This window comes from Heteronotia binoei, chromosome 13 (genome assembly GCF_032191835.1).
Source record: "Heteronotia binoei isolate CCM8104 ecotype False Entrance Well chromosome 13, APGP_CSIRO_Hbin_v1, whole genome shotgun sequence".
Lineage (NCBI taxonomy): Eukaryota > Metazoa > Chordata > Lepidosauria > Squamata > Gekkonidae > Heteronotia > Heteronotia binoei.
Genome location: NC_083235.1, coordinates 34,820,539 through 34,847,436, shown reverse-complemented (window position 1 = coordinate 34,847,436; position 26,898 = coordinate 34,820,539). Strand labels below are relative to the sequence as shown.

At 44.2% G+C, this 26,898-nt stretch overlaps 1 protein-coding gene across 2 annotated transcripts in view; it reads left to right on the top strand.

The window, feature by feature from the left end:
- Positions 1-26,898, top strand: part of LOC132581760 (keratin, type II cytoskeletal 4-like) — a 170,797-nt gene that overhangs the window by 32,049 nt on the left and 111,850 nt on the right. The window contains exons 1-9 of one of the 2 annotated variants that reach the window (XM_060253162.1): positions 9,967-10,703; positions 12,355-12,572; positions 14,653-14,713; positions 16,486-16,581; positions 17,121-17,285; positions 18,755-18,880; positions 21,040-21,260; positions 22,540-22,571; positions 22,670-23,857. In XM_060253162.1, the coding sequence (XP_060109145.1) occupies positions 10,086-10,703; positions 12,355-12,572; positions 14,653-14,713; positions 16,486-16,581; positions 17,121-17,285; positions 18,755-18,880; positions 21,040-21,260; positions 22,540-22,571; positions 22,670-23,076 (1,944 nt within the window). In that variant the 5' untranslated portion in view covers positions 9,967-10,085 and the 3' untranslated portion in view covers positions 23,077-23,857. Of the gene's footprint in view, positions 1-9,966; positions 10,704-12,354; positions 12,573-14,652; positions 14,714-16,485; positions 16,582-17,120; positions 17,286-18,754; positions 18,881-21,039; positions 21,261-22,539; positions 22,572-22,669 lie in introns of those variants that run through there. The other variant, XM_060253165.1, reaches the window with a different exon arrangement.

Below are 26,898 nucleotides of genomic sequence, written 5' to 3'. Positions count from 1 at the left end.
AAGTTACATAAGTAAAATGTACAAGCAATCAAGCAACATTTATTGAAATATGTATACCTTTTAGTTAAGCAATGTAAGATACATAACATTGTTTTTGACTTTGTTTTGTTTAGTTTTCTTTTTTGAAACCTTGGATAAGTGCATTGTTTGTATAAATATGTTTATATTGATAATAAGTTTAATACAAATTTTAATTTTTTTAAAAAAAGCTACAGACACTACTACTATCACTTTGTGGAATAGAACATATCTAGATTTCCATGTTTCTGTGAACATAGAGCTTTTCTTGGGCATATAGAAAGATCTGTTTTGTCTGCCCATGGCTTTGATCTCTGGATTTAAGTATTCACAGATAGGGCCATGCTAAGAATTAAATACATTGACTGACATGTGGAAATGGGCAGATGAAATTTTTCATAGCTTGAAGGATGCAGCCTCTGAATCCTGTTTTGTGTGGTATTGAGGAGCAGACGTTATTCTCACTTTGAATTCAGTCTAACCAGGTTGAAAGTTTCCCATGCCCTGAAGAATTTGTAATCTCATGGACAACTTTATAAAACAACCAGACAAGTGTCAGGAAGGAGACAAGTGCTTCTTTAATTAGTTATTTGACATGGTTACCTAATTTACCACAGGCCTTGTCTGGCTGTAATTCACTTCTGCAGCAGCATCCAAACTGCACTTGGCACCTGTCTGATCAATTCTTCTCTTGGATGGGATTGAGCAAATGTTCCCTATTTCATTTCTTTCTAAAGGGATTTATATTATTTTCAACCATTTCCATTTTCTGCTTTTCACTGTCTGTTTTGGGGGAGGGTTTTTCTGTAGCATCCATGCCAGTTGTACAGTTCTTGTATGCAATTTAATCAGTCATCATATGGTCAGAACATATCAGTAGATGATGGTGTACAAATAATGTATACTGCTGATTTATTGATGAATAAACAATGCTGAAAATATGTACATTTAGAACATAAGAACATAAGAGAAGCCATGTTGGATCAGGCCAACGGCCCATCAAGTCCAACACTCTGTGTCACGCAGTGGCAAAAATTTTTATATACACACATACACTGTGGCTAATAGCCACTGATGGACCTGTGCGCCATATTTTTATCTAAACCCCTCTTGAAGGTGGCTATACTTGTGGCCGCCACCACCTCCTGTGGCAGTGAATTCCACATGTTAATCACCCTTTGGGTGAAGAAGTACTTCCTTTTATCCGTTTTAACCTGTCTGCTCAGCAATTTCATCGAATGCCCACGAGTTCTTGTATTGTGAGAAAGGGAGAAAAGTACTTCTTTCTCTACTTTCTCCATCCCATGCATTATCTTGTAAACCTCTATCATGTCACCCCGCAGTCGACGTTTCTCCAAGCTAAAGAGTCCCAAGCGTTTCAACCTTTCTTCATAGGGAAAGTGCTCCAGCCCTTTAATCATTCTAGTTGCCCTTCTCTGGACTTTCTCCAATGCTATAATATCCTTTTTGAGGTGCGGCGACCAGAACTGCACACAGTACTCCAAATGAGACCGCACCATCGATTTATACAGGGGCATTATGATACTGGCTGATTTGTTTTCAATTCCCTTCCTAATAATTCCCAGTATGGCGTTGGCCTTTTTTATTGCAGACGCACACTGTCTTGACATTTTCAGTGAGTTATCTACCACGACCCCAAGATCTCTCTCTTGGTCAGTCTCTGCCAGTTCACACCCCATCAACTTGTATTTGTAGCTGGGATTCTTGGCCCCAATGTGCATTACTTTGCACTTGGCCACATTGAACCGCATCTGCCACGTTGACGCCCACTCACCCAGCCTCAACAGATCCCTTTGGAGTTCCTCACAATCCTCTCTGGTTCTCACCACCCTGAACAATTTAGTGTCATCCGCAAACTTGGCCACTTCACTGCTCACTCCCAACTCTAAATCATTTATGAACAAGTTAAAGAGCATGGGACCCAGTACCGAGCCCTGTGGCACCCCACTGCTTACCGTCCTCCACTGCGAAGACTGCCCATTTATACTGACTCTCTGCTTCCTATTACTAAGCCAGTTTTTGATCCACAAGAGGACCTGTCCTTTTACTCCATGACTCTCAAGTTTTCTAAGGAGCCTTTGATGAGGAACTTTGGTGAGGATCACTTGATGGGAGAAGTCTCAAAAGTAATGCTAGAATGAGGAGTCACAGCATTTGGTTTGCACAAAGAAGAAACAAAGCTGAAACAGGATTTTTTAAAAAATGTCAAAACAGCAAGGAGGCCCGAGCCAGAAAAACACCCCTACTCTCTAAGTTACATGTTCTTTTAAAGGGCTGATTAAAAAATTCTTTACACCACAGTTTTCTCTCTGGGAGCCTCCCCAAAGCAGCTGACCACACTGTTCTCCTCCAAACAGCCTCAGGTTAGAGAGAGAGAATGACTGCCCAAGGTTACCCAGTGAGCTTCCATGGCATAGAAGGGACTTGGGCCTGGGTATCACAGATCTTATTCAAAAACTTAAAAACTTCTTCCGCTATAATTTGTGGATAATTGGGTCACTCACTGCCAAATAAGAGCTCCATGGTGCAGGGTGTTAAAGCTGCAGTACTGCAGTCCTAAGCTCTGCTCACGACCTGAGTTCGATCCCTGGTGGAAGCTTTGGCTTTCAGGTAGCTGGCTTGAGGTTGACTCAGCCTTCCATACTTCTGAGGTCGGTAAAATGAGTACCCAGCTTGCTGGGGGGAAATGTAGACGATTAGGGAAGGCAATGGCAAACCACCCCATAAAAAGTCTGCTGTGAAAATGTTATGAAAGCAACGTCACCTCAGAGTCGGAAATGACTGGTGTTTGCACAGGGGACCTTTTCTTTTTCCTTTTTTTCACTGCCAAATCCATGCAAATTAAGGGGCCTGTGGGTAGTTTAAAGGTCAGTTTGGGTAGGAGATAGGTCGGGATGCCAGGTCTTCAGGATGGGTTGGAGATCTTCTGCTGGCAGCCTTCTCCCCCCCCCCCCCCGTACCCTTCAGTGGGCCAGTGGGGGAGGAATCCCCACTATCAGTAATGTGGTGACATCACTTCCAGCACAACCCAAAAGTGAACTCACTGCATATGGGTGATGCTCAATGGTTAAACCATGGGAGTTTTGAATGGATGTTAGAGTGATGCCACTATATGATGATATCACTTCCACTGTTGTGCTCTAGGGTGTAAGTGAATGAACGGGAGGGGGAAAATACTTGGGAGGATGTAATGTTAAGGTAAGAGGGAGATGGGATCTACTGGAATGTTGAGGACAGAATGTTGGGCGTACATAAGGACATATGAAGGGCCCTGCTGGATCAGACCAGTGGACCATCCAGTCCAGCATCCTGTCTTAGAGAGTGAGGTTCAGCCATGCATGTGTTAAATGTAACATACTCAGCACATGTATATAGAAAACTCAAGTGTGCACTGTATGAAAATTGTACATGCATTCACTGTAATGTGAAGAAGGCTTGAGAGAGACCTTACTTGAGGCCCTACAGACTCTTCAGATTGGAGTCCACCACTCTTAATCACCACACCAAACTGGCTCCAAAGTGCTGTCAAGTGACAACTGACTTGTGACTGCTGATGGAGTTTTTAAGGCAAGAGAATTCAGAGGTGGTTTCCCATTGCCTGCCTCTGCAGAGAGACCATGGACTTCCTTGGTGCTTTCCCATCCAAGTATTAACCAGGGCTGAACCTGCTTAGTTTCTGAGACCTGATGAGGCTGGGCTATCAAATCTGGACGCTGTTTGTTTCTTTTCTTCAATTTATATCCCACCCTCCCCACAAGCAGGCTCAGGGTGGGTTACAAGGTCACATGAGAATATTGTGACTATAAGCAATATCAAGTTCAGGCAATATATAAAAAATAAGGAGTAAGGCCTAGTGGAGAAAAATACAACAGGCTCTAGAAAGAGGCAGTGAGCAAGTGCCCCGCCTTGCTATCTTCCCACCCATCCAAGTAAAGGCATTCACTCCCCCCCCCTCCACCTCAAGGGGAACTGAACTCTGCCATCTGGAGAGCAGATGTAATTCTGAAAGATCTCCAGCCCTCACCTGGAGACTGGCAACAGTAGTTCCCAGGAGGAAATGGCTGATTTGGGGGTGAAGTCTATGACATTATACCTGTCTGAGATCCTGGCCTTCCTCAAACCCACCCTCTTTAGGCTCCACCCTTCAAATATCCAGGAATTTGCCAACCTGGAATTGGCAACTGCAAAGTCACACTAGCTGTCATGGGGGGACTGCTGCTGAACAGGAGCAAGCAGCCAGGTCTTGTTAAGTCATGCCAGTCAGGTGACATCAAGCCACCCAGAGGTTTCTGCCAGGGGTAGGGTAGCCAACCTTCAGGTGGACGCTGAAGATCTTCAGGGATCATACCGAACTAGGGTTGCCAAGTCCCTTGTGTCCTCCGGCGGGGGATTTTTTTCACGCATGACACGATGATGTCACCCACAAGTGATGTCATCGCACTGGCGATATTGCGCTCTGGCCACTCTTGGCGTTTCCGGGAAAACTCTATGGTTTTCCCAGGCACTCTAGCAATTTGGGAAGGGAACTCTGTGGTACAATAAGTGATGTAATTGCGCTGGTGACATCGGGGGAGGTTCCCCCCGCCCAATGTGGGCCAGCAGGTTGGGAACCTCCAGGGGCTTGGCAACCCTACACCGAACTCCAGATCTCTGTCCCCATCTTTGAGAAAAGAACTGCTTTGGAGGGTGGACTCTATAGCATTATATTCAGCTGAGGCCTCTCCCCTTCCCAAACTCTGGGTTCCTTAGACTCCACAACAAAATCTCCAAGAATTCCCACCAAGCTGGAGCTGGCGGCTGTAGTCAGGAGTGGGCCCAAGGAATTCTGCCTCAAGAGCAAAATATCCTCCCCCCTGCCTTGTCAGGAGCAGACCCTTGGTCCTGCAAGGAAAATTATGTGCACTCAGAGTGGCAACAGGCTCTCAGTGTCTCATGCAGAGTTTTTTAAGGACATGGCAGGGATGGATCTTGCAAGGTTCTGGATGGCAAGCAGATGCTGTATCACTGAGCTGCAGGCCCTGCTGTTGTCATCCCTCTGGACTTACTAACAGCCTGCCAATGTCACTTGCAGAGAATGTGAAGGTATTTTCTCTCTGTAGCAAGACAGGAATTATAAAGGACAAAGGTTATTTGAGGTATTAATGGGATTTTGAGCAGAGGTGATGTTGTGTGCCCCCCCCCCACTCCCGCCCGCATAGTATCCTGGCTGTGCAAGGCATTGTTGAAAGCCACACACCTCCCCCCTCCCCCGTGGCCTGGCTCTGTCCTCGAGGTACAGCCTCTGCATATGTCATGCAAAGTAACGCATTTGTCAACAGAGACCAACTCTCTCCCTCCTCAGCGCAAAATCTTCCCTGGGCAATCCATCACAGCAGTGAACAACCCCCCCCCCCCAAAAAAAAAATCCTGGCTGACACAGGCATTAGTGGCTCCAGCAGTTACCTTGGCAGAGGTTGGGCTAGTGAGGAGGAGTTGTTGGGAATGCCTCAGGATATCCCTTTGGGAGGTGTTGTGTGCCATCGAGGGGTTGGGAGAGGGCTTTTGCAGTGGCAGCTTTGAGGCCGTGTTGGAGGTGGATGTACAGAAGCCAGGCTGTGAGTACAGCCTTGGAAAGGCAGAGGAGGGTGATTGGTGCTGCCTGGACTTGGGAAGCAGTCCAGGATGAGTGGCAGCCTGTAAGGCTGTTTTGTGGGTCTTGCAGGGGGAGTGTTGGCAGCGGAGGCCCCATTGATGTTGTAGAGTGTGTGGCAGAGTGGCAGGGCCCCATGCTAAGTCTGCTAAGGATGTTTGTGAAAGAGAGAGGGGCTGGGCGCTGTTGTGGGCTACCTGGGGCTACCTGTGTGAGCCACCCTGAGCCTGTTGGGGGAGGGCAGGATATAAATCTGATAAATAAATAAATTTAGGGGCCAGCTGAGATACTTGCTGGACTGGAGGCTGTTTGTGAGGGCGCAGGACAGCAGTAGTTGCTCTGAGGCTTAAGGTCCTTGGTGATAGGGTTGCCAATCCCAAGTTGGGGGCAGAGGATCCCCCAGTTTGGAGGGCCTTTCCCTGCTTCAGGGACATCAGAAAGAAGGAGGGGAGAAAAATGTCTTCTGGGCACTCCATTATTCCCTATGGAGACCAATTTCCATAGAGTATAATGGAAAATTGATCTGTGGGTATCTGGGGCTCTGAAAGGGCTGTTGGTTGAGATAGATGCACCAGATTTGCAGTATAGCATCCAGTGCCTCTCCTCAAAATACCCTCTACGTTTCAAAAGGAGTGGACCAGCGGATCCAGTTCTATGAGACCACAAAGAAGGTGTTCCTATCCATTATTTTCAGTGGAGGGAAGGCATTTAAAAGGTGTGCAGTCCTTTGAAATGCGATGGCCAAAGCTCTTTTTGGAGTTCAATTATGCTTGTCACAGCTTTGCTCCTGGCTCCACCCTCAAAGTCCTTAGATATTTTTTGAATTGGACCTAGTTGGTGAGGGGGATGGACTGTGCACTGTTATTGGCCAGCAGAGCTACATAGGCATTAGCAGTCTGGAAGCAGTTCGGGAGGACGCAGGAACTGTTTGTGAGGGCTTCTGAGAGAGAGTAGCCACTAAAGTGTCTGAGATGTGTGCCTGTCAGAGACAAGTGTATCTGAGGGTTTTGGCAGTTGTTTCCAACATTCCGGGGCTGATGTGAGTGGGGGACAGGGGAGTGGGCCGATAGGTATGCAGAGGTATGGGTGATGGGTCGTAGGCCAATGGTTTCAACCAATAGGAGAGCTCTATTTTGCCAATACTACTATGGTTTGGTTATTATGTATTCAGAAAGTTAAAATTTAGTACCAGAAACAAGAGTGAAAGGCCTCAGTAGTGATGCTCAGATGGAGACTTCTGAGCGGTGTTGTTGGATATTAAGACATTAATCACAAGGCCAGCACTATCAGTAGGGGACGCCAAGAATGGAAAGTTTGGACAGCCGTTGCATCAACTGAAAGCTCAATGAAACAGCTCCATTTTACAGGCCCTGTGAAATTGTAACAAATCCCGCAGGGCCCTGATCTCAAGTGGTTTGTGTGTGTGCAGGAGAGGGAGGAGGAGGTATTTCAGGCCCTGATCTTAAAGCCTCTTGTCTGCATCCTGTCTAGAATGTGCCAGTAGGATTTGCATAGATAAAATGGTGCTGGGTGGAGCTGGCATAAGGTTATACCTTTGGTTGTCTGGGAGGAAGCAGCCTCCAATTGAAAATATAAAATACAAGTTACTGATAATTTCCCTTCAGTCCTATCCCAGCCTTCTTCCAAGGAGCTCAGAGCTGTGCACATTGTTTTCTAGACCCTGTTTTATTCCCACAACAATGCTGTGAGTGTGAGAGAGTAAATAGCCCAAGGTCACCTAGTGAGCTTTCACAGCAATGTTGGAATTTGAATCCAGATCCTAATTCAACATTCTAAGCACTGCCTCTCTAACACTGAATGGAATACTCAGGACCCTTGAAAGGCTAGGGGAAATGGACTCAGGGACTGGCATACAGGCTGCGTGATCAAGACTACAATTTTTGTGCATATTACAGAGCAGGAGGAGAGACAAACTGAACCTTATTTTTTGCAAAAATGTATTTTATTTGTAATATTTCAGAACAGCAAATCACACACTCATATTCATCCACAGACTGTCTTAAAACCATATTGTAGAGACTGTATCACTTAATATCTCAGGTATGCCACCACAGTAAAATAAATCTGAACAGAAATGTAGCAACTTAGATATATACTGTCACAGAAAATGGAGGAAATCCATAAACAGCCAATTAATCAAGATTATCTCAGATGTAACTTCTTCTGACCTTAAAAATGTATAAGTACTCTGATGCCACAAGGATGCTATTCCAAGAGCATTGCAGAGAAAGGAATTAAGACCGCTTAATGTAATTGCTCACATTGTTCCTTAAGTTGTTCCAGGGAGACAGCATTTGCTGGGACTTGTTTGATGTGTACTCCGTCACTTAACATAGAGTCTCCTACCCAATCACAGCCATGCCATACTGACACTATCTGCCTGATAAGGAGATGTTACTATACAGCTCGATTCTCTCCACCAAGATCCAAATACTCTTGGAAATATTTTTTTAACACCCCAGTCCCTACTGTCATTTATATGCCATGTGCAGTTGTACATCATACACAGGTGGTTTGTGCTTCCTTACACAGTTCAGTGGAAGGAAGGCACCTCTACTTTGTGAAGCTGCCTTTTCTGGCAAAATTCACCAGGCAGCAAAATGCACAGGAGAGCCATTATGCCTAAAAAAGCATCACTGGAGCTCTTGGGCCTGCAAGAAATGGAATGGCAAAGAGATATTGGATAGTTCATTTACAAAAAGAGTAGGGTTTTAAAACCACCATTATAACCTTTTTATCTTCATACTTGAATGTGCATTAAAACCAGCCAACCAACTGGTCGTAACCCAAATCCAGAACATTCTTCACTGTGAAATAATGTAAATTATCAGTAAATATTCATTGAGTTCAATATCCAGTGACAAATAGCCATTCCCCAAGTGCCTTCATGGATAAGGCAATGGATCAGAGATAACACAGGTTATTATAGCTTTGAGGGCACCATCATGATAAATACATTTCATCATAACAAACTAAATAATACATTTCATAATGATTTCCTCACACTCTTTTCTTTTGTCATGATCATCTAGGCAGCTGGTTACTCCTTTTTTTGTCCCCCTGGCCTGCCTAGCAATTTTTAGAAATGGTCTGTCAGACTATCAAATGTCTGCCCTTTCTTCATTCACCAGCTCACCTCCACATCCATCCCATCCTTCTAATCTTCTGTTTGTCACAGACCCACTCAGAAGATATCAGCCTTTCTACCCATTCCACAATGACAAAAAAGTAAAATTAAAAAAGAATTCATTTATTTATAGTTGCATGGATGCTCATGCCACAAAAGACTACTGTGAAGCTGAATGGCTTAATTATTTGTCTGTAATCCACCTTGAGCCCACTTGCAGAATATAAATTCAAAAAATTAAAATAAAATAAATAGATAATCTCAAAGGTGCAATGAAGCATTTGGTGCTTCTTGTTGCTGGAGGGGGAAAAAAAAGAGAACAGCTTTGGCAGTGTCACTATCCACCATCATGCATCACCATAATAGCTGAGGGTCCCATGCCAGCATCCCTAGTCCATTTCCTTGAGCTGATGACCTGGTGCATAAGCAGAAGTCTCTCCTTGGCTGTTCACTGCCAGGCGATCGTCATCCTTGCAAAACCAGTGTCCGCAGTCTAAGATTCATTCTCTGCTGAAGCTAGATCCAAAATGAGAGGAACCGTGGTCATTGCAAGAAGAGTTTACAGATGTCAATGCAAGAATCCAGATATATCCTCTCTGACAACTTAAAAAAAATTTACCAAGGCAATGCAGATCCTCTTTGAACTGCAAGTTGAGAAACTACTCCTTAGGGAGCCAAAGGCAATTTTCCACACAGCGGCAGATTTAGGGTGTAATCACGGGCGTGCTTTCAGAATTGTGAAAGCCATGCTATGGTTTGGCATTCACTAAAGCGGTTTGCCTGCCATGAGGTTTTACAATTAGAAATGCAGATGGAGATACTGATAGGTAGGACCTCCATTGAGACTACAGGTGATGAACTGGGTCAATTAAAGAGTCTGCTCCTTAGACACAATAATAATGCTTAAGATGTCTTAAGTCACTGAAAACTTCTTGCATGATCGCTGCTCTTCATCATCATCATCCTCTCTCTTTGTCTCGGCACTGAAAGGGTGTGCTCGTGGGTAGGGTCAGTGTTTGGTAAACTGGAGATGAAGATCTGTCAACCACACCAAGCCCATGAACACAATAAAATGATATCCTCCTTCCCGCCCATGCAAAATCTAGCCTGAAACACCTCCCTGAAACAAATAAAAGGGAGGCTCTTTTCAGTGTTGTATTCAGAGGGACTCACTTCCCTTGGGCTCTGCATGCATCTTTCCCTTTCTGCATAACAACTACTAGGCTTGATCATTTTCTTTGCTACCTGTTCAGCTTTGAAGACACAGTGATGTCTTTCCAGACTTATTCATCCTCCAAAGGGAGCAGAAGGGGCTACAGCTCATGTTCTGCTTTTGGTGGCGGTGGAGGAGGAGGTAGACGTAGCTTTTCCTCAGGTAGGGGATTTGGCGGTGGCGGTCTCAGCGGCCAATATGGCAGCAGAAGCCTCCATAACTTAGGTGGAACTACAAGAATTTCCTATGGAGGAGGCTATGGGGGAGGCTATGGGGGAGGCATCGGTGGTGGCTATGGCAGTGGAGGATTTGGTGGTTATGGAGGTGGAGGAGCAGGCGGCTATGGTGGATTTGGCAGTGGCGGTGGTATTACCTATGGACGTATTGGTGGTGGCAGTATGAGTGGTGGTGGCATGAGTGGAGGCTATGGTGGCATGGTTGGTGGTGGTGGCATAGGTGGATTTGGAGGAGGCTCTTTTGGTGGCCCCAGAGGCTCTTTCGGAGGACCTGGAAGTTTTGGCGGCGGAGCAGGAGGCATCCATGATGTCCAAATAGATCCTAGTCTTCTGCGACCAGTCCGTGTGGAGATTGATCCACAGATCCAGCATGTAAAGAATCAAGAGAAAGAACAAATCAAGGTCCTCAACAATGAATTTGCCTCCTTCATCGACAAGGTGAGTTGTTAGAGCATCAAGTGCTATGAGTTTGGACTGCTTGTTGGATTTTGTTTTGTTTTTCAAAACTGAGATAACTTTGCTATTTTATATTGATTTAAATAGTTGTATTGAAAATCTGAACTCTGATTTTTATATTTCATCAGAGTTTAGTGGGAATTATATTGAATTTATTCTCAATAGAATGCTCTGTTTGCCATCTAAAGAGCAAGGTTCCTCTAAAAGTCTCCTAGATTTAAAAAGAAATCTTTTTGCATCAGCTGATACATTTGACTAGGAATTTCTATTATTTTGAATACAGCTGAATGGTAGGAAACAAGGAGAGGTCTTCTGATTTCCCCCAGCAATATTTAGCAAAAAGAAAGAGCATAAAATATTTTTATTAATTGATCCTCAGAGTTATAGAGCAGGTCAAAGCCCAAGGAACTGGCACAGGTAGAATACTTTGAGATTTGAAACCTAAGTCAACATTTGACTGAAAAGGATGTGTCAGGATAAATACAGCTGCTACCAAAAATTTGGCTAAGGAGCCTAATTGAAAGATAAGTTTTCTCTGTGTGTGCTGGGTTCCCTACTGTGTCAAAATATCTAAAGAATATTGAAATATCACCAGCAAAAAGGACTCAATATTATTCTGAACAGCTTAATTTGTCACTGCATTTTGGACAAATTAATCTTGCAAATGCAACCATAAAGTCAGAACAATTTTTATATGTTCACCTACTCATGGATTTCTATGCTGGTCATTTGTAGCCTGTATTTTTTTAAAGAAAGGATTAGCATTTATAAAGCTTTCATGCCTCCTTGCCTGCAGAAGGCTTTTACTCAGGCCTCAGATTCAGCAGGAGCTCACAGGAGCACAGCTCCTGAACCTTTCTGAGGGTTCTCCCTCTTCCTTCCCAAGTACCTTGTCCATTGAATAGTAGGTGCAGCTATATAACAATCCCTGGATTAGGAGAGTGGGCAGCCAGCCAGCCACCAGGGGCTTTGCTATGCCCCCAGCAGCCCTCATGGAGAAGTCTGCACACCCTGTCTCCACTTCTTATGTGATTTTGTGCAGCTGGTGGCTTGCTGGCATTTTGACTGGGGGGGGGGGACCAGGAGAACCCCAGTCAAGCGAGGCCTGCTTGGGCTGGCTGGATCTCTAGCCAGCTCAAGCAGGCCTCACTCACCTGGGGCTTTCCTTTCTTGCATTGAGTTGCTTTGGGCTGGGGAGGTGGTGGCATATGCTAATGAGCTCCGCCACCTATTTTTTTACAAAACAACCCCTGCTTTTACTCATCCAAGCAACTGGTCATTTGCAAGCTTGGACTAAAGCATAGTTCTGAACTGAATCTGAAGGTTACTCCTCAAGAGAAAGAGAAGACATTTGAAAGGAACCCAGAAGAGTTTTAATTAGAATAGTGAAATTTCTTGGGGGAGTGGGCAGTCCATACATCCTTAAAATGTTCCAATCATGAACTTGTCTCATTTAAAGTTTAAAAAGAGGAAAATGAGATGTGAGTCAGGACTCAACTTCCTTGGCCATGACCTTTGTAGTGAAAAAAACATGTTCATGGACTGGTTTTGTTGCCAAAGCCTGTCCTCTCCCAACATTCTGTGAGGACTAACCTCTCCAGTGGCTAAGGCATCTTAACCTGTTGGGTTTCAGGTCCGGTTCCTGGAGCAGCAAAACAAGGTTCTGCAAACCAAGTGGCAGATCTTACAACAGCAGTCTCAAGGACAAGGCCCAAGACAGAACCTGGATATGGCCTTTGAGAGTTTCCTTAATGGGCTGAGGAGGAATATTGAGGCAGTCCGTAACCAAAAGGCACAGCTGGAACCAGAGCTCCAGAATATGCAGCACTATGTGGAAGACTTCAAGAACAAGTGAGAAACAAACATACATTAGAGTTTGGTAGTGTGGTACATGTTGTCCTTCAAAGGGTTGTACATCACAGGGAATGGGTTGTAGTTCACAGGGAGAACCTGCTTGGTATACTGGGTTCACTCCCCAGTATCTCCAGTAAAAAGGACCATGTGATGGGAAAGACTGGAGAGCCACTGCCAGTCAAAGTAGCCAGTATTGATATTGACAGATCAATGGGTTTGACTCAGCAGCTTCATATGTTTTTCATATCCAAGTCACACTCCAGCCCATAGTTAAATATTAGCCAATGGATTTCAGTATGCTTAAGCTGTGATTGATGGGCCAATGGCTTATTAAGAACTCATGGATTTTCTCTAGTGTAAACAAGTACTTATGCTAGAGAAAAGCTGGTTACTACTGGCAGGCCAGTTCCACAGTTTGTGGTTCAGCAGTATCCTGTCATAAACCACAGACTAACAGTGGCAATGGGTGTGATGTCATTGACTCCAGGTCTTGGGCAGATAAATGGCCCTTACAACTGAGTTTAAAAAGCTGTAGATGCGTCAGCACATTTCATTCCCACAATGTACATGGACAGAATGCTTTAACTTGCACTGGACTCCTAACTCTGAGCAAAGTGGCAGGAAAATCTGTGTGCTGTGTTGACAGTGATGCTAATTAGGGCTTTTTTTGTAGAAGGAACTCCTTGATGTAGCCAATCCTCCAAGAGCTTACAGGGCCTATTGTAAGCTCCAGGAGGATTGGGTACATCCGAGATATGTGGCCTAATATGCAAAGGAGTTCCTGCTACAAACAAAGCCCTGATGTTAATTTTTCATATTCTTGGAGGGAAGGTCAACTGCCTCTTCCTGAGATACTTTCGGTAAGGCTCTCTAGGACTAACCTGCCTTATAGGGTTGTTTTTAAGGATGAAATAAAAGAGGAGAACAATGTAAGCTGGTTTGGTTTCTCAGTGGGGAGAAAGCAGGGTATAAATGAAGTTAAAAAATAAAATTGCTGCCTGTGCATCCCTTAAAAAAATGATACCAACGATTAATTGTACTCATCATAAGCACATTTCAGTCTTACTCTGAAATGTCCATATAATTCCATTCCTTCTCACAAGTTATTAATGAAACAATACAAAATAAGATGTCAGCCTAAGAAGAGATGAGGAAAAGGCTAGCAGGTGATGCATTTCTTGCATGGAAAAGTGTGGGAAATTATATTTTTCCTACATGTATCTCATGACGGATGATGCCCACATGTGTCTATTTTATCTTGCAATATCCCTTGACTAGTGTCCCCACGTTGCCAATTGGGGACTGGCAGTGCAGTACTAAGCAGAGTTTCATCCTTCTATGTCTATTGGAGCCACTGAGCTCAGAAGGATATACTGCTGCTTAGGATTGCACTGGTTTGTGGAAGCTATCCAGTCAGTTGATAGGAACTTATGATAAAATACACACATTGATGCATACAACATGTGATGAGACAGATGCACAATACATGGAACATCCCTAACTGTAATACCTTGTTAACCAATGCCTTGCTTGCCAGGCACTCCGAAGTCACAAAAGGCAACTGTGTTCCTATTATTCAGTCATCAGATCTTAATAGCAGGCTTGCATCAGCATCTGTCAAATGTTTTAATGCTCAAGCCAAAGGCCATGGCCTCTTAAAAGAAAAATGGATATAAAACATAATGACACACAATGTCTGCTTTTTAACATGATTCATTCACAGTATTAGTAGTGCAGTATAGTCATTGAATCGTAGCTTTGAAAACATAATACATTTGGCTTTTAATTTTCCATACATCCAGGGATTTGCATTAATAAATAAATGCTTAGGCTAAACCATTCCAGCGAGTGCATGATGTTACATCCACATGATGGGAAAAGTTTCCTGGTGCACATTTGATTGACTGTTTTGGTTATCCCAAAAACTGTATGGAGTTTATTTTGACCATGCTATAGTCATCTTGTATTTCTGCATCTCCTGTTGTTGATTTTAAGAGTAGTCTGACAAGTGAAGGGGAAAAAAAAGTTAATATTGCAAGAACATTGTATTTTTTTTAATCCCCCCCCTTTAAAACAGGTATGAAGAAGAGATCAACAGGCGTACAACTGCTGAGAATGAGTTTGTGGTGCTGAAAAAGGTGAGAAGTGAGACTGCATGTTATAAAGCAGAGAAGGCAAAACCCTGTGGGAGAATCCAATGCGTCATTGAACCACACCATCCAAATGTCTAGATGCATTTATTTGTAAAGGGGAGGGATTGGTTTAGAGCTGATTAAATCACTTTGGTGCTGTCTTATGGGAAAGTCAGTATAGTCCTAGGCAGGGTGACTCTAGTCTAAGCCTCTTGATTTCAGTGGGCTTAAACTTGAGCAAGTCTGCATAGAACTGTGTGGTGTACATTTTCCAGATGAATGTGGGGGTTTCTCACTGGTATGTAACTCCATATCAGAACCTCCTTGTGTGTGGAAAGCTGGTATGTACAGTATAAATCTAGGCCACACACTTTCTCCTTGATATCTTAGCTGCCTATATGCAGAAAGTTGATATGGTAAGGGAACTTTCTTTCACCCACTTCTGCATAAGGACCCTTAAGTACAGTGGGGACTCTTAGATCCATTGATTATTGCAGTGACCAGGCCTAGCCCCACAAACCTCTCTTGCCAGGGAAAAGAGACCAAATCAGTTCCATGGGTATGTTTTGTAGGTGCTGAGGTTAAGTGTGAGACCCAAATCCCAAGCTATTGTTCAACCATTAGTATTGCACACTGGCAAAGTCCCATGCCCCTGCAATGTTGAGGACTGAAAGAAAAAGAAAATGGAGATCTGGAGAAAGAGCCTCAGTTTTGCTCCTAGAGGGCTATGAAGACAGGCCCAGCAGGTGTGGATAGAAGTACCAAGGTTTGCATGAACTCTTGGAGGCTCTCGTTTTCCTCTGCTCCATTATCTTCTCTTCCAACTCCTGGAGGCTCACAGTTTTTCCAAGAAGTGCTTATGGCTGAAGGAGTAGGGCTCCAGTTGCTGAAATATTTCCCAAACCACTGAGTGTCTAGTGCTGGTTTTGCTTGAGGCTTGGGATTTGAAGAGGACATCTCAGCTTTGGAGACTTGCTCCAACCCCAAGGTCCTTCATTTCATTGATTTGGCCTCTAAGTTCCTGGTATGACACTCAGTATGAAGACTATATCATAGGCCTGCCTGCATGCTTCATGAGCTCTCTGTACTCAGTTATGAGCCACACAACATCCATGTGCAACTCACTGTGAATCCTCAGTGGTCCCCATGGAAGATTTGGGGACCAAGGAACTACTTTATTGATGTCTAAACAAATACATATAATACACAAAGGAATTTTAGGGGGCCTGTACTTGGAACAAGCATGCTAGGGAGCAGGGGAAGTGCAGTGTCTCAGTGACTGAGCATCTGCTTGGCATGCAGATGATATCAGGTTTTTATCCCTGGCATCTCCAGTTCAAAGAATCAGGAAGTAGATGATGTGAAAGACCTCTGCCTGAGACCTTGAAGAGCTGCTGCCAGTCTGAGCAGACAGTATTGTCCTTCACGGTCCAGTGGTCTGATTCAAGATAAGACAGCTTCATGTATTTAGAAAGCACTGTCTGTTCAAGTGCCATGTCTTAATAAACTCAGTCACCAGACAAGGAAGAGTAATCTGCACATGTTTACCAACACTTATCTCCATTATTTCAAACTCCAGGGCTCAGTTCTGACACTGGGAAGCAAAGTCTGAAACTGAGCCCTGCTGAGTCATGGCTCAAGCAAAGCCATATCTAAAGAGTCAAGAAGGAAACATGAAAACATTGTGTGAAGATGCCTAAGATCTGCCATGTGAGTTGCAGCAGGAAATAACACCGTGAGAAGTTTTAAGTATGTGTTTGCTATCATTTCTCTTGCAGGATGTGGATTGTGCCTATATGACCAAGTCTGACCTGGAAACTAAAGTTGGTGCTTTGGCAGATCAGATCAGGTTCCTGCGGGTTGTCTATGAACAGGTAAAAGAGTCTTTCTGCTCTGCTAGTTACCCGGGGCTTTCTTCTCAACCCCCTCCCAGGCCCCAAATTCAAATTTGGCTTTGTGAAAACTTCTTAAAATAAACCTATATATGATAACGTGATATATTGTTTCATATAGTTCTGAGGGCAGAAAGCAGGGAGTCAAAGGGACTGTGATGATAGTAGTTGAAAATTAGAGTAGAAGGTATGCACCCAATATGAACAATAAAGGACACAAAATGTCACCCCTGACTACCCTTAATTATACATCTCCGTCTTCCTTTACTGCCACAGATCTTCACCTGCCCACACACGTGCAATGGGAGCTTCCATGGCAGAGTAGGGATTCAGACTTGGGTCTCTCCAATTCTAGTCTGACTTCCTAACCACTACACCATCCTGTCTCATCCTTCTTCTCATTCAAATGGCCATCTACATTTTATGTTTCTTGAATGGGAAACTGGGGTAGTGATGAGTAGGGAATAGCTGAGATGAAGTAGCCATGACTGATTGATGGAGGTCCATTTGGTCCTTTTCAGGAATTGTCTCAGCTACAGACAGTAGGCCAAGACACCTCCATTGTTGTGAGCATGGATAACAATCGCGACCTCGACTTGGAAGGTATAATCGATGAAGTAAGAAGCCAATATGAGGAGATCGCCCGTAGTAGCCGAGCTGAGGCTGAATCCTGGTACCACACTCAGGTAAGTAATGTGGATGAGACAGAAGAAAAAACAAAGCCTGATATGCAGGGGTCGTTTTGTAGAAAAATAGGTGGTGGAGCTCATCCAGGCATTGTTATGCAGCTGTACCTACTATTCAATGGACAAGGAGGTGGAACTTTCAGAAGGAGGAGGTGGAGCTCTTAGAAAGGTTCAGGAGCTGCGCTTCTGTGAGCTCCCACTGAATCTGAGGCCTGCTGACATGGTTGGTGTTTTCCAAGAAGCTGGTCTTTTTTCTTCTATGAAGACTTTTCAAAGATGGTGCCAGGAAGAATCAAGTCAGTGCTTGTCATCCACAGTTCTTGGTCTGACTTTGGTGCCCTGTAGGAGAACCGATGACGCCTCCAAGCTATATTGGTGGTGGAAAGTGCTGTGAAGTCACAGCTGACCCCTAGGGTTTTTAAGGCAAGAGACGTTCCACGGTAGTTTGCCATTGCCTGCCTCAGTGTAATGACTCCTTGGAGGTCTGCCATCCACATACTTGCCAGGGCCAACCTGGCTTAGCTTCTGAGGTCTGGCGAGATCAAGCTAGTCTGAGCTATCCAGGTCAGGGCCTGCATATATTAACTTTGGTTAAACATTGGGTTTAATGTCAGCAGAACGGAACTATGATGCCTCCCCCTTTGCACTGCATCCCATTAATCTCCACTAAATGCTACTCCTTGCCAACAGGAGACTCTGAGGAACCACATGAAGAGGGCCTGCAGCAGAAAAGGGGAAATCAGTGGATCCAACTGGCTTCTTCTTTTCAAATTGCTTCCTGAGATCTATGGTGCTGTGAAAAAGGAGGGTTTTGGGGGGAGGGGTCTAACAGGTATTAGGGTTTTTAAACAGAGACTGCTTAGCAACTTTACTCAGCTATAATCTCCAAGATCCTCTTGGGGATGATAGCTAAAGTAATAAGCAACAGATACAAGTTTGATGTCAATAAGGCCTGAAATGTTGGCCAATCAATAGATAGTTAATCCCATGCAATGAATCAAATCAGCTGTGTTGCTTGGGGCATGCTTCTCTTTTATTTGTTCATTTAGGTGGCTTGTCAAGCTGTGTTCTCCCTTCCCCCCCCCAAAAAAAAATTGCACCAAGCTGCTTACAATACGACCAATAAAAGCATAGCCATAGATGGTTTCAAATGGGGCAAACTTTTATCCTTTGTACTATTACCATATACAAACAGCACACAGCCAATGGCCTTCTCATTTAAGTGCTCAAATTACCTAGCTAGAGTTTCATGGCACATCTACCAGGTGGGTGGCATATGGATTTATTAATAATGCCTTCTCTTCAAGGAAACCAATGAGCTCTTGGATGTGTCTCTATACCTTTCCCAGCAGTCACACTGATGGAAACATTTTGCACTTTGCTGTTTCTATGGTGACCCTTATATGTGAATGTGGTGAAATACAGAGGGATCCTTGGATGTCTTTTAACATGTGGTTTCTGTGTGATAGTATGAAGCTCTGCAGAACACAGCTGGAAGAAATGGGGACAACCTGCGCAACACCAGACAGGAGATTCAAGAGCTGACCAGAGCCATCCAGAGACTGCGCTCTGAAATTGAACATGCCAAGAAGCAGGTATGGAGTATGAGCTTTCCAATGAGTTCAAGATTGAAAAGTGATCTTTTAAAATCTGTAGATAGAAAGGATCATAGCAGGTTCTTTGTATGCAAAATGTCTTAGACTCTATCCTGCAGTGGTTGGGGAAACAGCTTTGCTAGACAGTTGCTGCCATTTAGAAGAGTTCTCTGACTCAGCAACTTCATCATATGTGGAAGCGGTCTGCAGTCTGCTGATCTTCTAAATTGCTCTTCCAGTTTTTCAACCCTTTGCAATATGAGATGTGTTAAGAAAAACAACAACAGATGCCTCCTTTGGCCATTGCATCACATTAGGCAGGTATTGTGCACCCAACATGAATTATGCTGAGCCAGGTGTATGACACTGTTTAAAGTCACATTGCCTTAAGAAGCTTCATTGGCTCAATGGTCCAGAGTGTTGCAACTGAAACATGCAACACAAAGCCAGAAACACAGGAAGATGTCCTTGTAAAAAGAGAGAAAAGGAAGGCTTGGATGAGATGCAGTTCTGGCCCTTCTGTTAAGTTACTTTGCAGGAACCAGTAAGCATGCTACTCCCATTCCTGTCCTTGGCAGATGGGGGAGTTGACTCAGTTATGTTGCCCAAATGTGCATCCCAGAAGCAGAGAGTTGCTCTGCAGATGTGTCCTTGGTGAATTAGGATCTGCGGAGTGCCCATGACTTAGTGGTATAATTCTTGCCTTGCATGCAGAAAGTTCCAGGTTCATTCCCCAGCAGTCCCAGTTAAAAGGATCAGATAGTAGGTGATGTGAGAGACTGCTACTCTAGAGAGGTGTTGTTGGTCAGAGTAGATGATCCTGACATTGATGGGCTAAGCTCTTTGGGTGGCCTTGGCAAGTCATGCTCTCTCAGACTTAACCTGCACAGGGTTGTTGTGGGGTTATATCAGAATGGGGAGCCATGTATGCTGCCTTAAAGTCCCCAAAGGAAAGGCAGGATAAAATGTGATAATATTAACAAGTCTCTAAATCTCAGGTTAGGGAGAAAACTGTGAACTGTCTCTTAGCTCATAAAGGCACCGCTAGGAAGAACATGCCAAGGGCTGTAAAAATGCTCTTTGTTTTTGTTTTTTTTAAAAAGTTTGATTTTATAATAGCTATTAAACAGAATGGCAGATTTTAAATCAATCTTGATTTATCACCTGCATTTAACAATTTGATCTAGGATAACAATAGGAAAGATTATGCACCAACAGGACTTAATTTGACCTGGGGCAACTGGGCTTAGCTCTGGCACATGATGACAATAAAGAAGACATTTCTTCCTATGCACAGTGTCTTTCACTCCCCTGAGAGCATCTTCAGCCAATCTTCATAGGGAACAAGGCTTCCAAAGCATTGGGGTGGAGGGTGGTGTCTGGCTTTTATGCAGGCTTAGACCCCTGCTTATAAACTCTTTTTAAAAGAGCAATTTCCCCAATGCTTAATTTATCAAAAGAAAGGTTCTATAGCACAAATTACTCATAGTGTTGCCAACTTTGGCTTGGGAAATTCTTGGAGATTTGGGGGCAGTGTCTGGGGGATGTGTAATTTGAGAAGGAAACTCAGCTGGGATGTGATGCCAAACCTGCTCTTTCCTCCAGATGAAATTAAGCCCTGAATATCTTCCTCTTAGTGAAAAGATGTGCAGTGTCATTCATGGTACAAAGTACTTTCTGAAGAGAAAAGGTCATGCTGGTGAGATTTAGCTGCACAGGATCAAAGCCCCAAATGAACTTGTTAAACAGAGTCCCAGAAGAGCATCTCATACACTTCAGACTATGATGTCCTAGGACCTTCAGGTCAAGCGAGACATGAGCACCATTCTTAGAAGTTTGCTAGACATCTCTGAGACAGGCAGGGAAGTTGGTCAGGTGATCTAAAAACGCTAAGCAGAAGGGCTTTCCAAGGACAGACAGGACAATCAGGTCAGTCTTGAAACCTAAACCAGCAGTTCCATTTCCAGAGAAATAGGGGCTCATTTTTCCTAGGAGGTTTATAATCAATGTACCACTGGCCAATAAACAACTAGAAGGGCTGAGACACTACTAGAACAGACAGGACCAGCAAAGCTCAGTTAACTCTTTTGTCAGATTCCTTCCTGACAAAAGAGACTCACAGTGAAAATCAATGTTCTCCCATCCCCCTTCTCTTCCAGTGTGCTCAGCTGCAGTCAGCCATTGCTGAATCTGAGGAGCGTGGTGAGTTAGCCTTAAGGGATGCTAAGCAGAAACTGGAGGAGCTGGAAGTTGCCCTGCAAAAAGACAAGGCAGAATTGGCTCGCCTATTGAAAGAGTACCAGGATCTGATGAATATCAAACTTGCTCTGGACATTGAAATTGCTATGTACAGGAAACTTCTGGAAGGAGAAGAGTGCAGGTACATTCATTGTTACCTTTCATATGTGGATGGTGTAAACAGAGCCAAGTCTTATCCTCAGGGGTATTTGACTTGATTTCAAAGACCACTGGATGTCAGATTTAAGTGTCAGCAGCAGTGATTTTGTAGAAAAATAGGTGGTGGAGCTCATCCAGGGGTTGTTATGCAGCTGCACATACTATTCAATGGACAAGGGGGTCCAGAAGGAGGAGGTGGAACTTTCAGAAAGGTGCAGGAGCTGCGCTCCTGTGAGCTTCCACTGAATCTGAGGCCTGAGTGTCAGGATTTCAACCAGGATTGTACAAGTATTCAGGGAAGATCCTGTGACTATTCAACATCCATATTTTAGGCAGCAAATTTGTAACATCTTGGAAAATAATTTTTTTTAGTTAATTAATTGTCTGCCTTTCTTAGAGCATAAGAGAAGCCATGTTGGATCAGGCCAATGGCCCATCCAGTCCTACACTCTGTGTCACACAGTGGCCAAAACCCAGGTGCCATCAGCAGGTCCACCCATGGGGCAAAAACTTCAGAAGCTCTTCCACTATCACAAGCACCTAGAATACAGAACATCAGTGTTCCAAACATAAGAACATAAGAGAAGCCATGCTGGATCAGGCCAATGGCCCATCCAGTCCAACACTCAGTGTTACACAGTGGCCAAAACCCAGGTGCCATCAGGAGGTCCACCAGTGGGGTCAGTACTCCAGAAGCACTCCCAAGCATCAAGAATACAGAGCATCACTGCCCCAGATATAGTGTTCCATCTATAAGTTGTGGCTAATAGCTACTGATAGACCTCTGCTCCATAAGTATCTAATCCCCTTTTGAAACTGTCTATGCCTGTAGCTACCACCACTTCCTGCAGAAATGAATTTCATGTCTTAATTACTCTTTGGGTGAAGAAGTACTTCCTTATAAGAATCAAGAAAGATTGCAGGATATAAAGCAGTGCAATCATACAGCATACATTTTGCCTTCTTCTGTAACTACCTTTGTGCTCTTCAATCAGTGTGGATCAAACAGTATTCTGTCTTCTCTGCTTATACAGACCAGTCTAGAATGTGTGGGTTGATTGTTGGAGGTTGGATAGGAATTGCAGTACAACACTGATGACTTTTTTGGCTCCTTACACTTCTACTAGAAGGATTCATAAATACTAGAAAGGAGCATTATCACCAAAAAATATAATTAGCACCAATTATATAGGAGCAATTATATTTGCAGTCAAGGAGGGCTTTGTTTCAATGAATGATTTATGTTTCTTATTCCTAAACAGACTATCTGGCCAAGGATCCCAAGTTCATGTCTGTAAGTAGATTGTACCTTTATCATCCTTGATTTTGCAGTTTTTCCTAATTCATGAAAGTGTGTGTGAGCATGCTACTAAACCTGTGCTTTTCTTGCAGCTGTGAGGAGCAGTTCCCACCGATACGGCGGTGGTGGAATGGGAGTCGGTGGACTTGGAGGTGGAATGGGAGGCAGTGGACTCGGAATGGGAGGCGGCGGACTTGGAATGGGAGGCGGTGGACTTGGCGGCGGAATGGGAGGAGGTGGACTCAGCGGTGGACTCGGCGGAGGAATGGGAGGCGGTGGACTTGGCGGAGGAATCGGAGGTGGAAGCTGCGGCTATGGAGGTGGAAGTGGAGGCTATGGAGGTGGAATTATAAGTGGAGGAAGTGGAGGCATCATTAGTGGTGGCTCAGGAGGCTCTTCCAGCGGAGGAGGTGGTTTCTCACGTAGTTCAGGAGGCGGTTCCAGAACAACCATAAGGAGAAGCACCACGTCATCCACCAAATCTGGTGGAGGATATTAAGTCTCAGCAGGTCCCGGAAAAGGAGTTTCTAGTGGCAGCAGCACAACACCTTCAACCCCATCCTTGTAATCCAGAAAAGAACAAACTGTGTCTTCTTTTGATCCTCAAAGGAAACCTGCAACAAGGCACCATCTTCCAGCTTGCTTCTGTTGCTTATGGCTTAAAACACAACCAATGGAGGAATGTTGCCAGTAGAGAACGGTAGTAAAATGTGCAGGTGGTTTTGTCACGTATGATACCAGCTAGAAGAGATTTGATTGAGATCTGTAGATCATGCATGTGGCGGTGCCTCGTACAATATGCTGTATATTTTTGGCTTTTGGGGGGTAGCTGCCAAATCGCAATATGTATTAAAATGGTCTTTCCTCTTTCTCAAGGCTTCTCCTTCCAATAGTTTGTTCTCTTTGGGTGCTGCTGTAATTCCATATGTCACAGGAAGTATCATGGGATTCCACTGTATTTGTCTGTGTTTGTGTTTGGACAAGTCAAAATTGAATTCCTGAGTTAAAATGACTCTTATTTGCTTGGAATTATCTAGGTAACTAGTTAATTTTTTGGCAATGAAAGGCATGTGTTACTCTACATTTAGAGTAACATGGTTTTGCAGAAGAATAATGAGTAATATTTACATCATTTGGAAACTGTCTGATCATAAAAACAGTGATTGTGACAATATCATTCTTATGCCATTTCAAGTTCTTATGCACCTGTCTTTATTTCTTATGGTTTGTTTCCCATTTCCTTGGGAAGTAACCATTCTCAATAAACTGCAGTCAAATCAGTTGTTGCCTTGGTTTTTTAATTGGTGTTTTTAAGGCGAAAACAAAAAGCTTTGCGGTTTTTTAATATATTTTGCATTGTGTGTGTACGCACCTGGACATCGTGTCGACCCTCTGGTGACTGATCCCTACTGGGGGCCTGGAGGATATTCAGAGAATTGGCTGAATAAAGCCTACCCCTGCCTCCTGACTCCTGGTATTTCAAGGAGGTCTCCCCATCCAAGTATTAACCAGAGTCAACCCTGCTTAGCTTTCAAGATCTGACAGGATTGGGCTTGCCTGGGCTACCCAGGTCAGGGCTAACTTTGTACTTTTTTTTGGTCATGTTTGCATCCTAATCCTTTGAGGCTAGTGAGGGATGAAGAATGGCCTACAGGTCAAGCTAGGCATCATGTTAGAGTTAATTGTCTGCTTCTTGTGTGGGAACCCCTGCTGATGCTCCTTGTTCTCCAGTGATCAGTGAAGGGGAGGGAGGATGGCATTACTCAATGTTGCAACAATATTCTGGCTGAAATACTGGAAATGATACCAGCTGTTAACATGATACTCTAGGAATCTGCTGTATTTCGGTGGTTCTTACCAGGGGTTGTTTTGTAGAAAAATAGGTGGTGGAGCTCATCCAGGGATTGTTATGCAGCTGCACCTACTATTCAATGGACAAGGTGGGAAGGAGGAGGTGGAACTCTCAGAAAGGTTCAGGAGCTGTGCTCCTGTGAGCTCCTGCTGAATCTGAGGCCTGGTTCTTCTAGTTTTTCAATTCCTCTGTGTCTCCACCCCTCTAAGCCTCCCACTGGTTGCTAAGGTTGCCAGTCTCCAGGTGGGGGCAGGGGATCCCCCGATTTGGAGGCCCTCCCCCTGCTTCAGGGTCGTCAGAAAGCAGGGGGAGGGAAATGTCTGCTGGGAACTCTATTATTCCCTATGGAGATTTATTCCCATAGAAAATCATGGAGAATTGAACCGCGGGTATCTGGGGCTCTTGGGGGGGGAGGCGTTTTTTGGGGTAGAGGCACCAAATTTTCAGTATAGCATCTAGTGCCTCTCCCCAAAATACCCCCCAAGTTTCAAAAAGATTGAACCAGGGAGGAATTGAAAAGGTGTGAGGGCCAGAACTCCCTTTGGAGTTCAATTAAGCTTGTCACAGCCTTGATCTTGGCTCCACCCCTAATGTCTCCTGGCTCCACCCCCAAAGTCTCCTGGCTCCACCCCCAAAGTCTCCTGGCTCCACCCCCAAAGTCCCCAGATATTATAAAAAAAATTCAGGTTTTCACGGCTGGTAACATCATTAGGGTTTGTTGAATCTTTCGGGATCAAGTGCCGTGTTCTACTGGAGAAAGTTTTCCTTCCAGACGTTTTGTTCTCAGCTGCGGAGAACATCCTCAGTGGCGTTGCAGCCGGAGCAGGCGCTCAGACCTTCTTGACTGCTGTGCATTGAAAGATTCTACAATCCCCAGATATTTCTTGAATTGGACTTGGCAACCCTACTGGTTGCCAGTCAAGGGCTGGTGACCATTTGTTACATTTTGTAATTTTTCAAGTGCTGCAGGGGGCCAATTCAGATGGGGACCACTCTGTGGATGGGGGGCAGAGAAGGAGCTCTAGTCTTCCCCCAAAGCTGTTTCCTGGTCCAAAACATCCCTGGAGGATATTACTTGCTTCACTGTGGGGGCTGCATGTTGGAAATCCTGACCTAACTTGTTTGAAAAAGATAATGTTTAGTTTGGCCCCAAAGCTATCCAATAAACTCATGGCTATAGTCATTAAACCCACGTCTCTATAGTCCAACACTCATTCCACTCATTCCAATACATCACATTGGCTCTGATGCATTTTTGAACTGCCACTGTGCCATATGCATCATGTTCTGTCCTTAAGGGCTTCTTCTCCCACTGCCAAGATTACAATATCCATATGCACGCCTATTGCATGAGAGGTCATGACCCCACTACCCATGCTTTGAAGTCTACAAGAACCATGACACTAGGCTTGCCAACCTGTCATCTCCAGATGACAGAGATCAGTTCCCCTGGAGAAAATGGCTGCCTTGAAAGGTAGACTCTATGACATTATACCTTCCTGAGGTCCCCAGAATTTCCCATCTCAGAGTTGGTAACCGTATGTGGCATGTGGCAAATTAATGCACTTTAGAAAATTTGAATAATTGGAACAATGCTATAAATAAGAACAGAAAATCCAACAAAGCCTGAATTGAATTTAAAATTGGTCTCTGATACATGCTATGCTGCATTACATTTGCCCACGAGTGTTACTGAAGTGGTTATAAGGTGTACTTAATGTCAGCTTTGAAAACACCCTTAGGCATAGTAATTAAAGTAAATTAACTGTAAATTTTATATTTAAAAAGCAGCCAATAAAAGAACCTTGTGTTGTTGCCTGACCACAAGACATTTCTGCAAATAAAAAGGCAGCTCATTGCTTCTGTCAAATTGGTCCAGGCTTTGTCTGGTGTCTTCAGGAAGGGAGGTCAAAAGCTGGGAGAGCAGCAGACAAGAAGGCTTTCTTGTGTGCTCTTGCCAGTCCCATTTGGCAGATGGTGACTGAAACTCTGAGCAGCGGGAGGATAAAGCAGCAAAGATCCTGGATGCAAAGCCTGAGGGTTCTTTGGATTATGAATAGTACTAAATATGGTTGTCAAAATAAAGTATGTGAGTAGGTCTGGCTCAGTGGTAGAGCACCTGTTTGGCATGCAAAAGGTCCCAGATTCAATCCCTACAATGTCCCATTAAAAGAGAGGTGGGAAAAGATATTAGGAAAGACTTCCATGTGAGACCTGGAGAGCTGCTGCCTGTCAGAGTGGACTATATATTAACCTTGCTAGGCCAATGCTCTGATTCAGTATTAGGCAGCTTTATGTGATCATACATTTACAATGTTTAATTTCTTCTGTTGTCCAAAATGGAGGGAGGGGGTGTTTGTTGAAGAACAGGAGGTATCTTTGACTGAGGACAGGGAACAACATGGATGTGGAGATCTATAGCAAAGAAAAAAGGGTAGGAATCAATTGAGGATAACACAATTCTTCCCT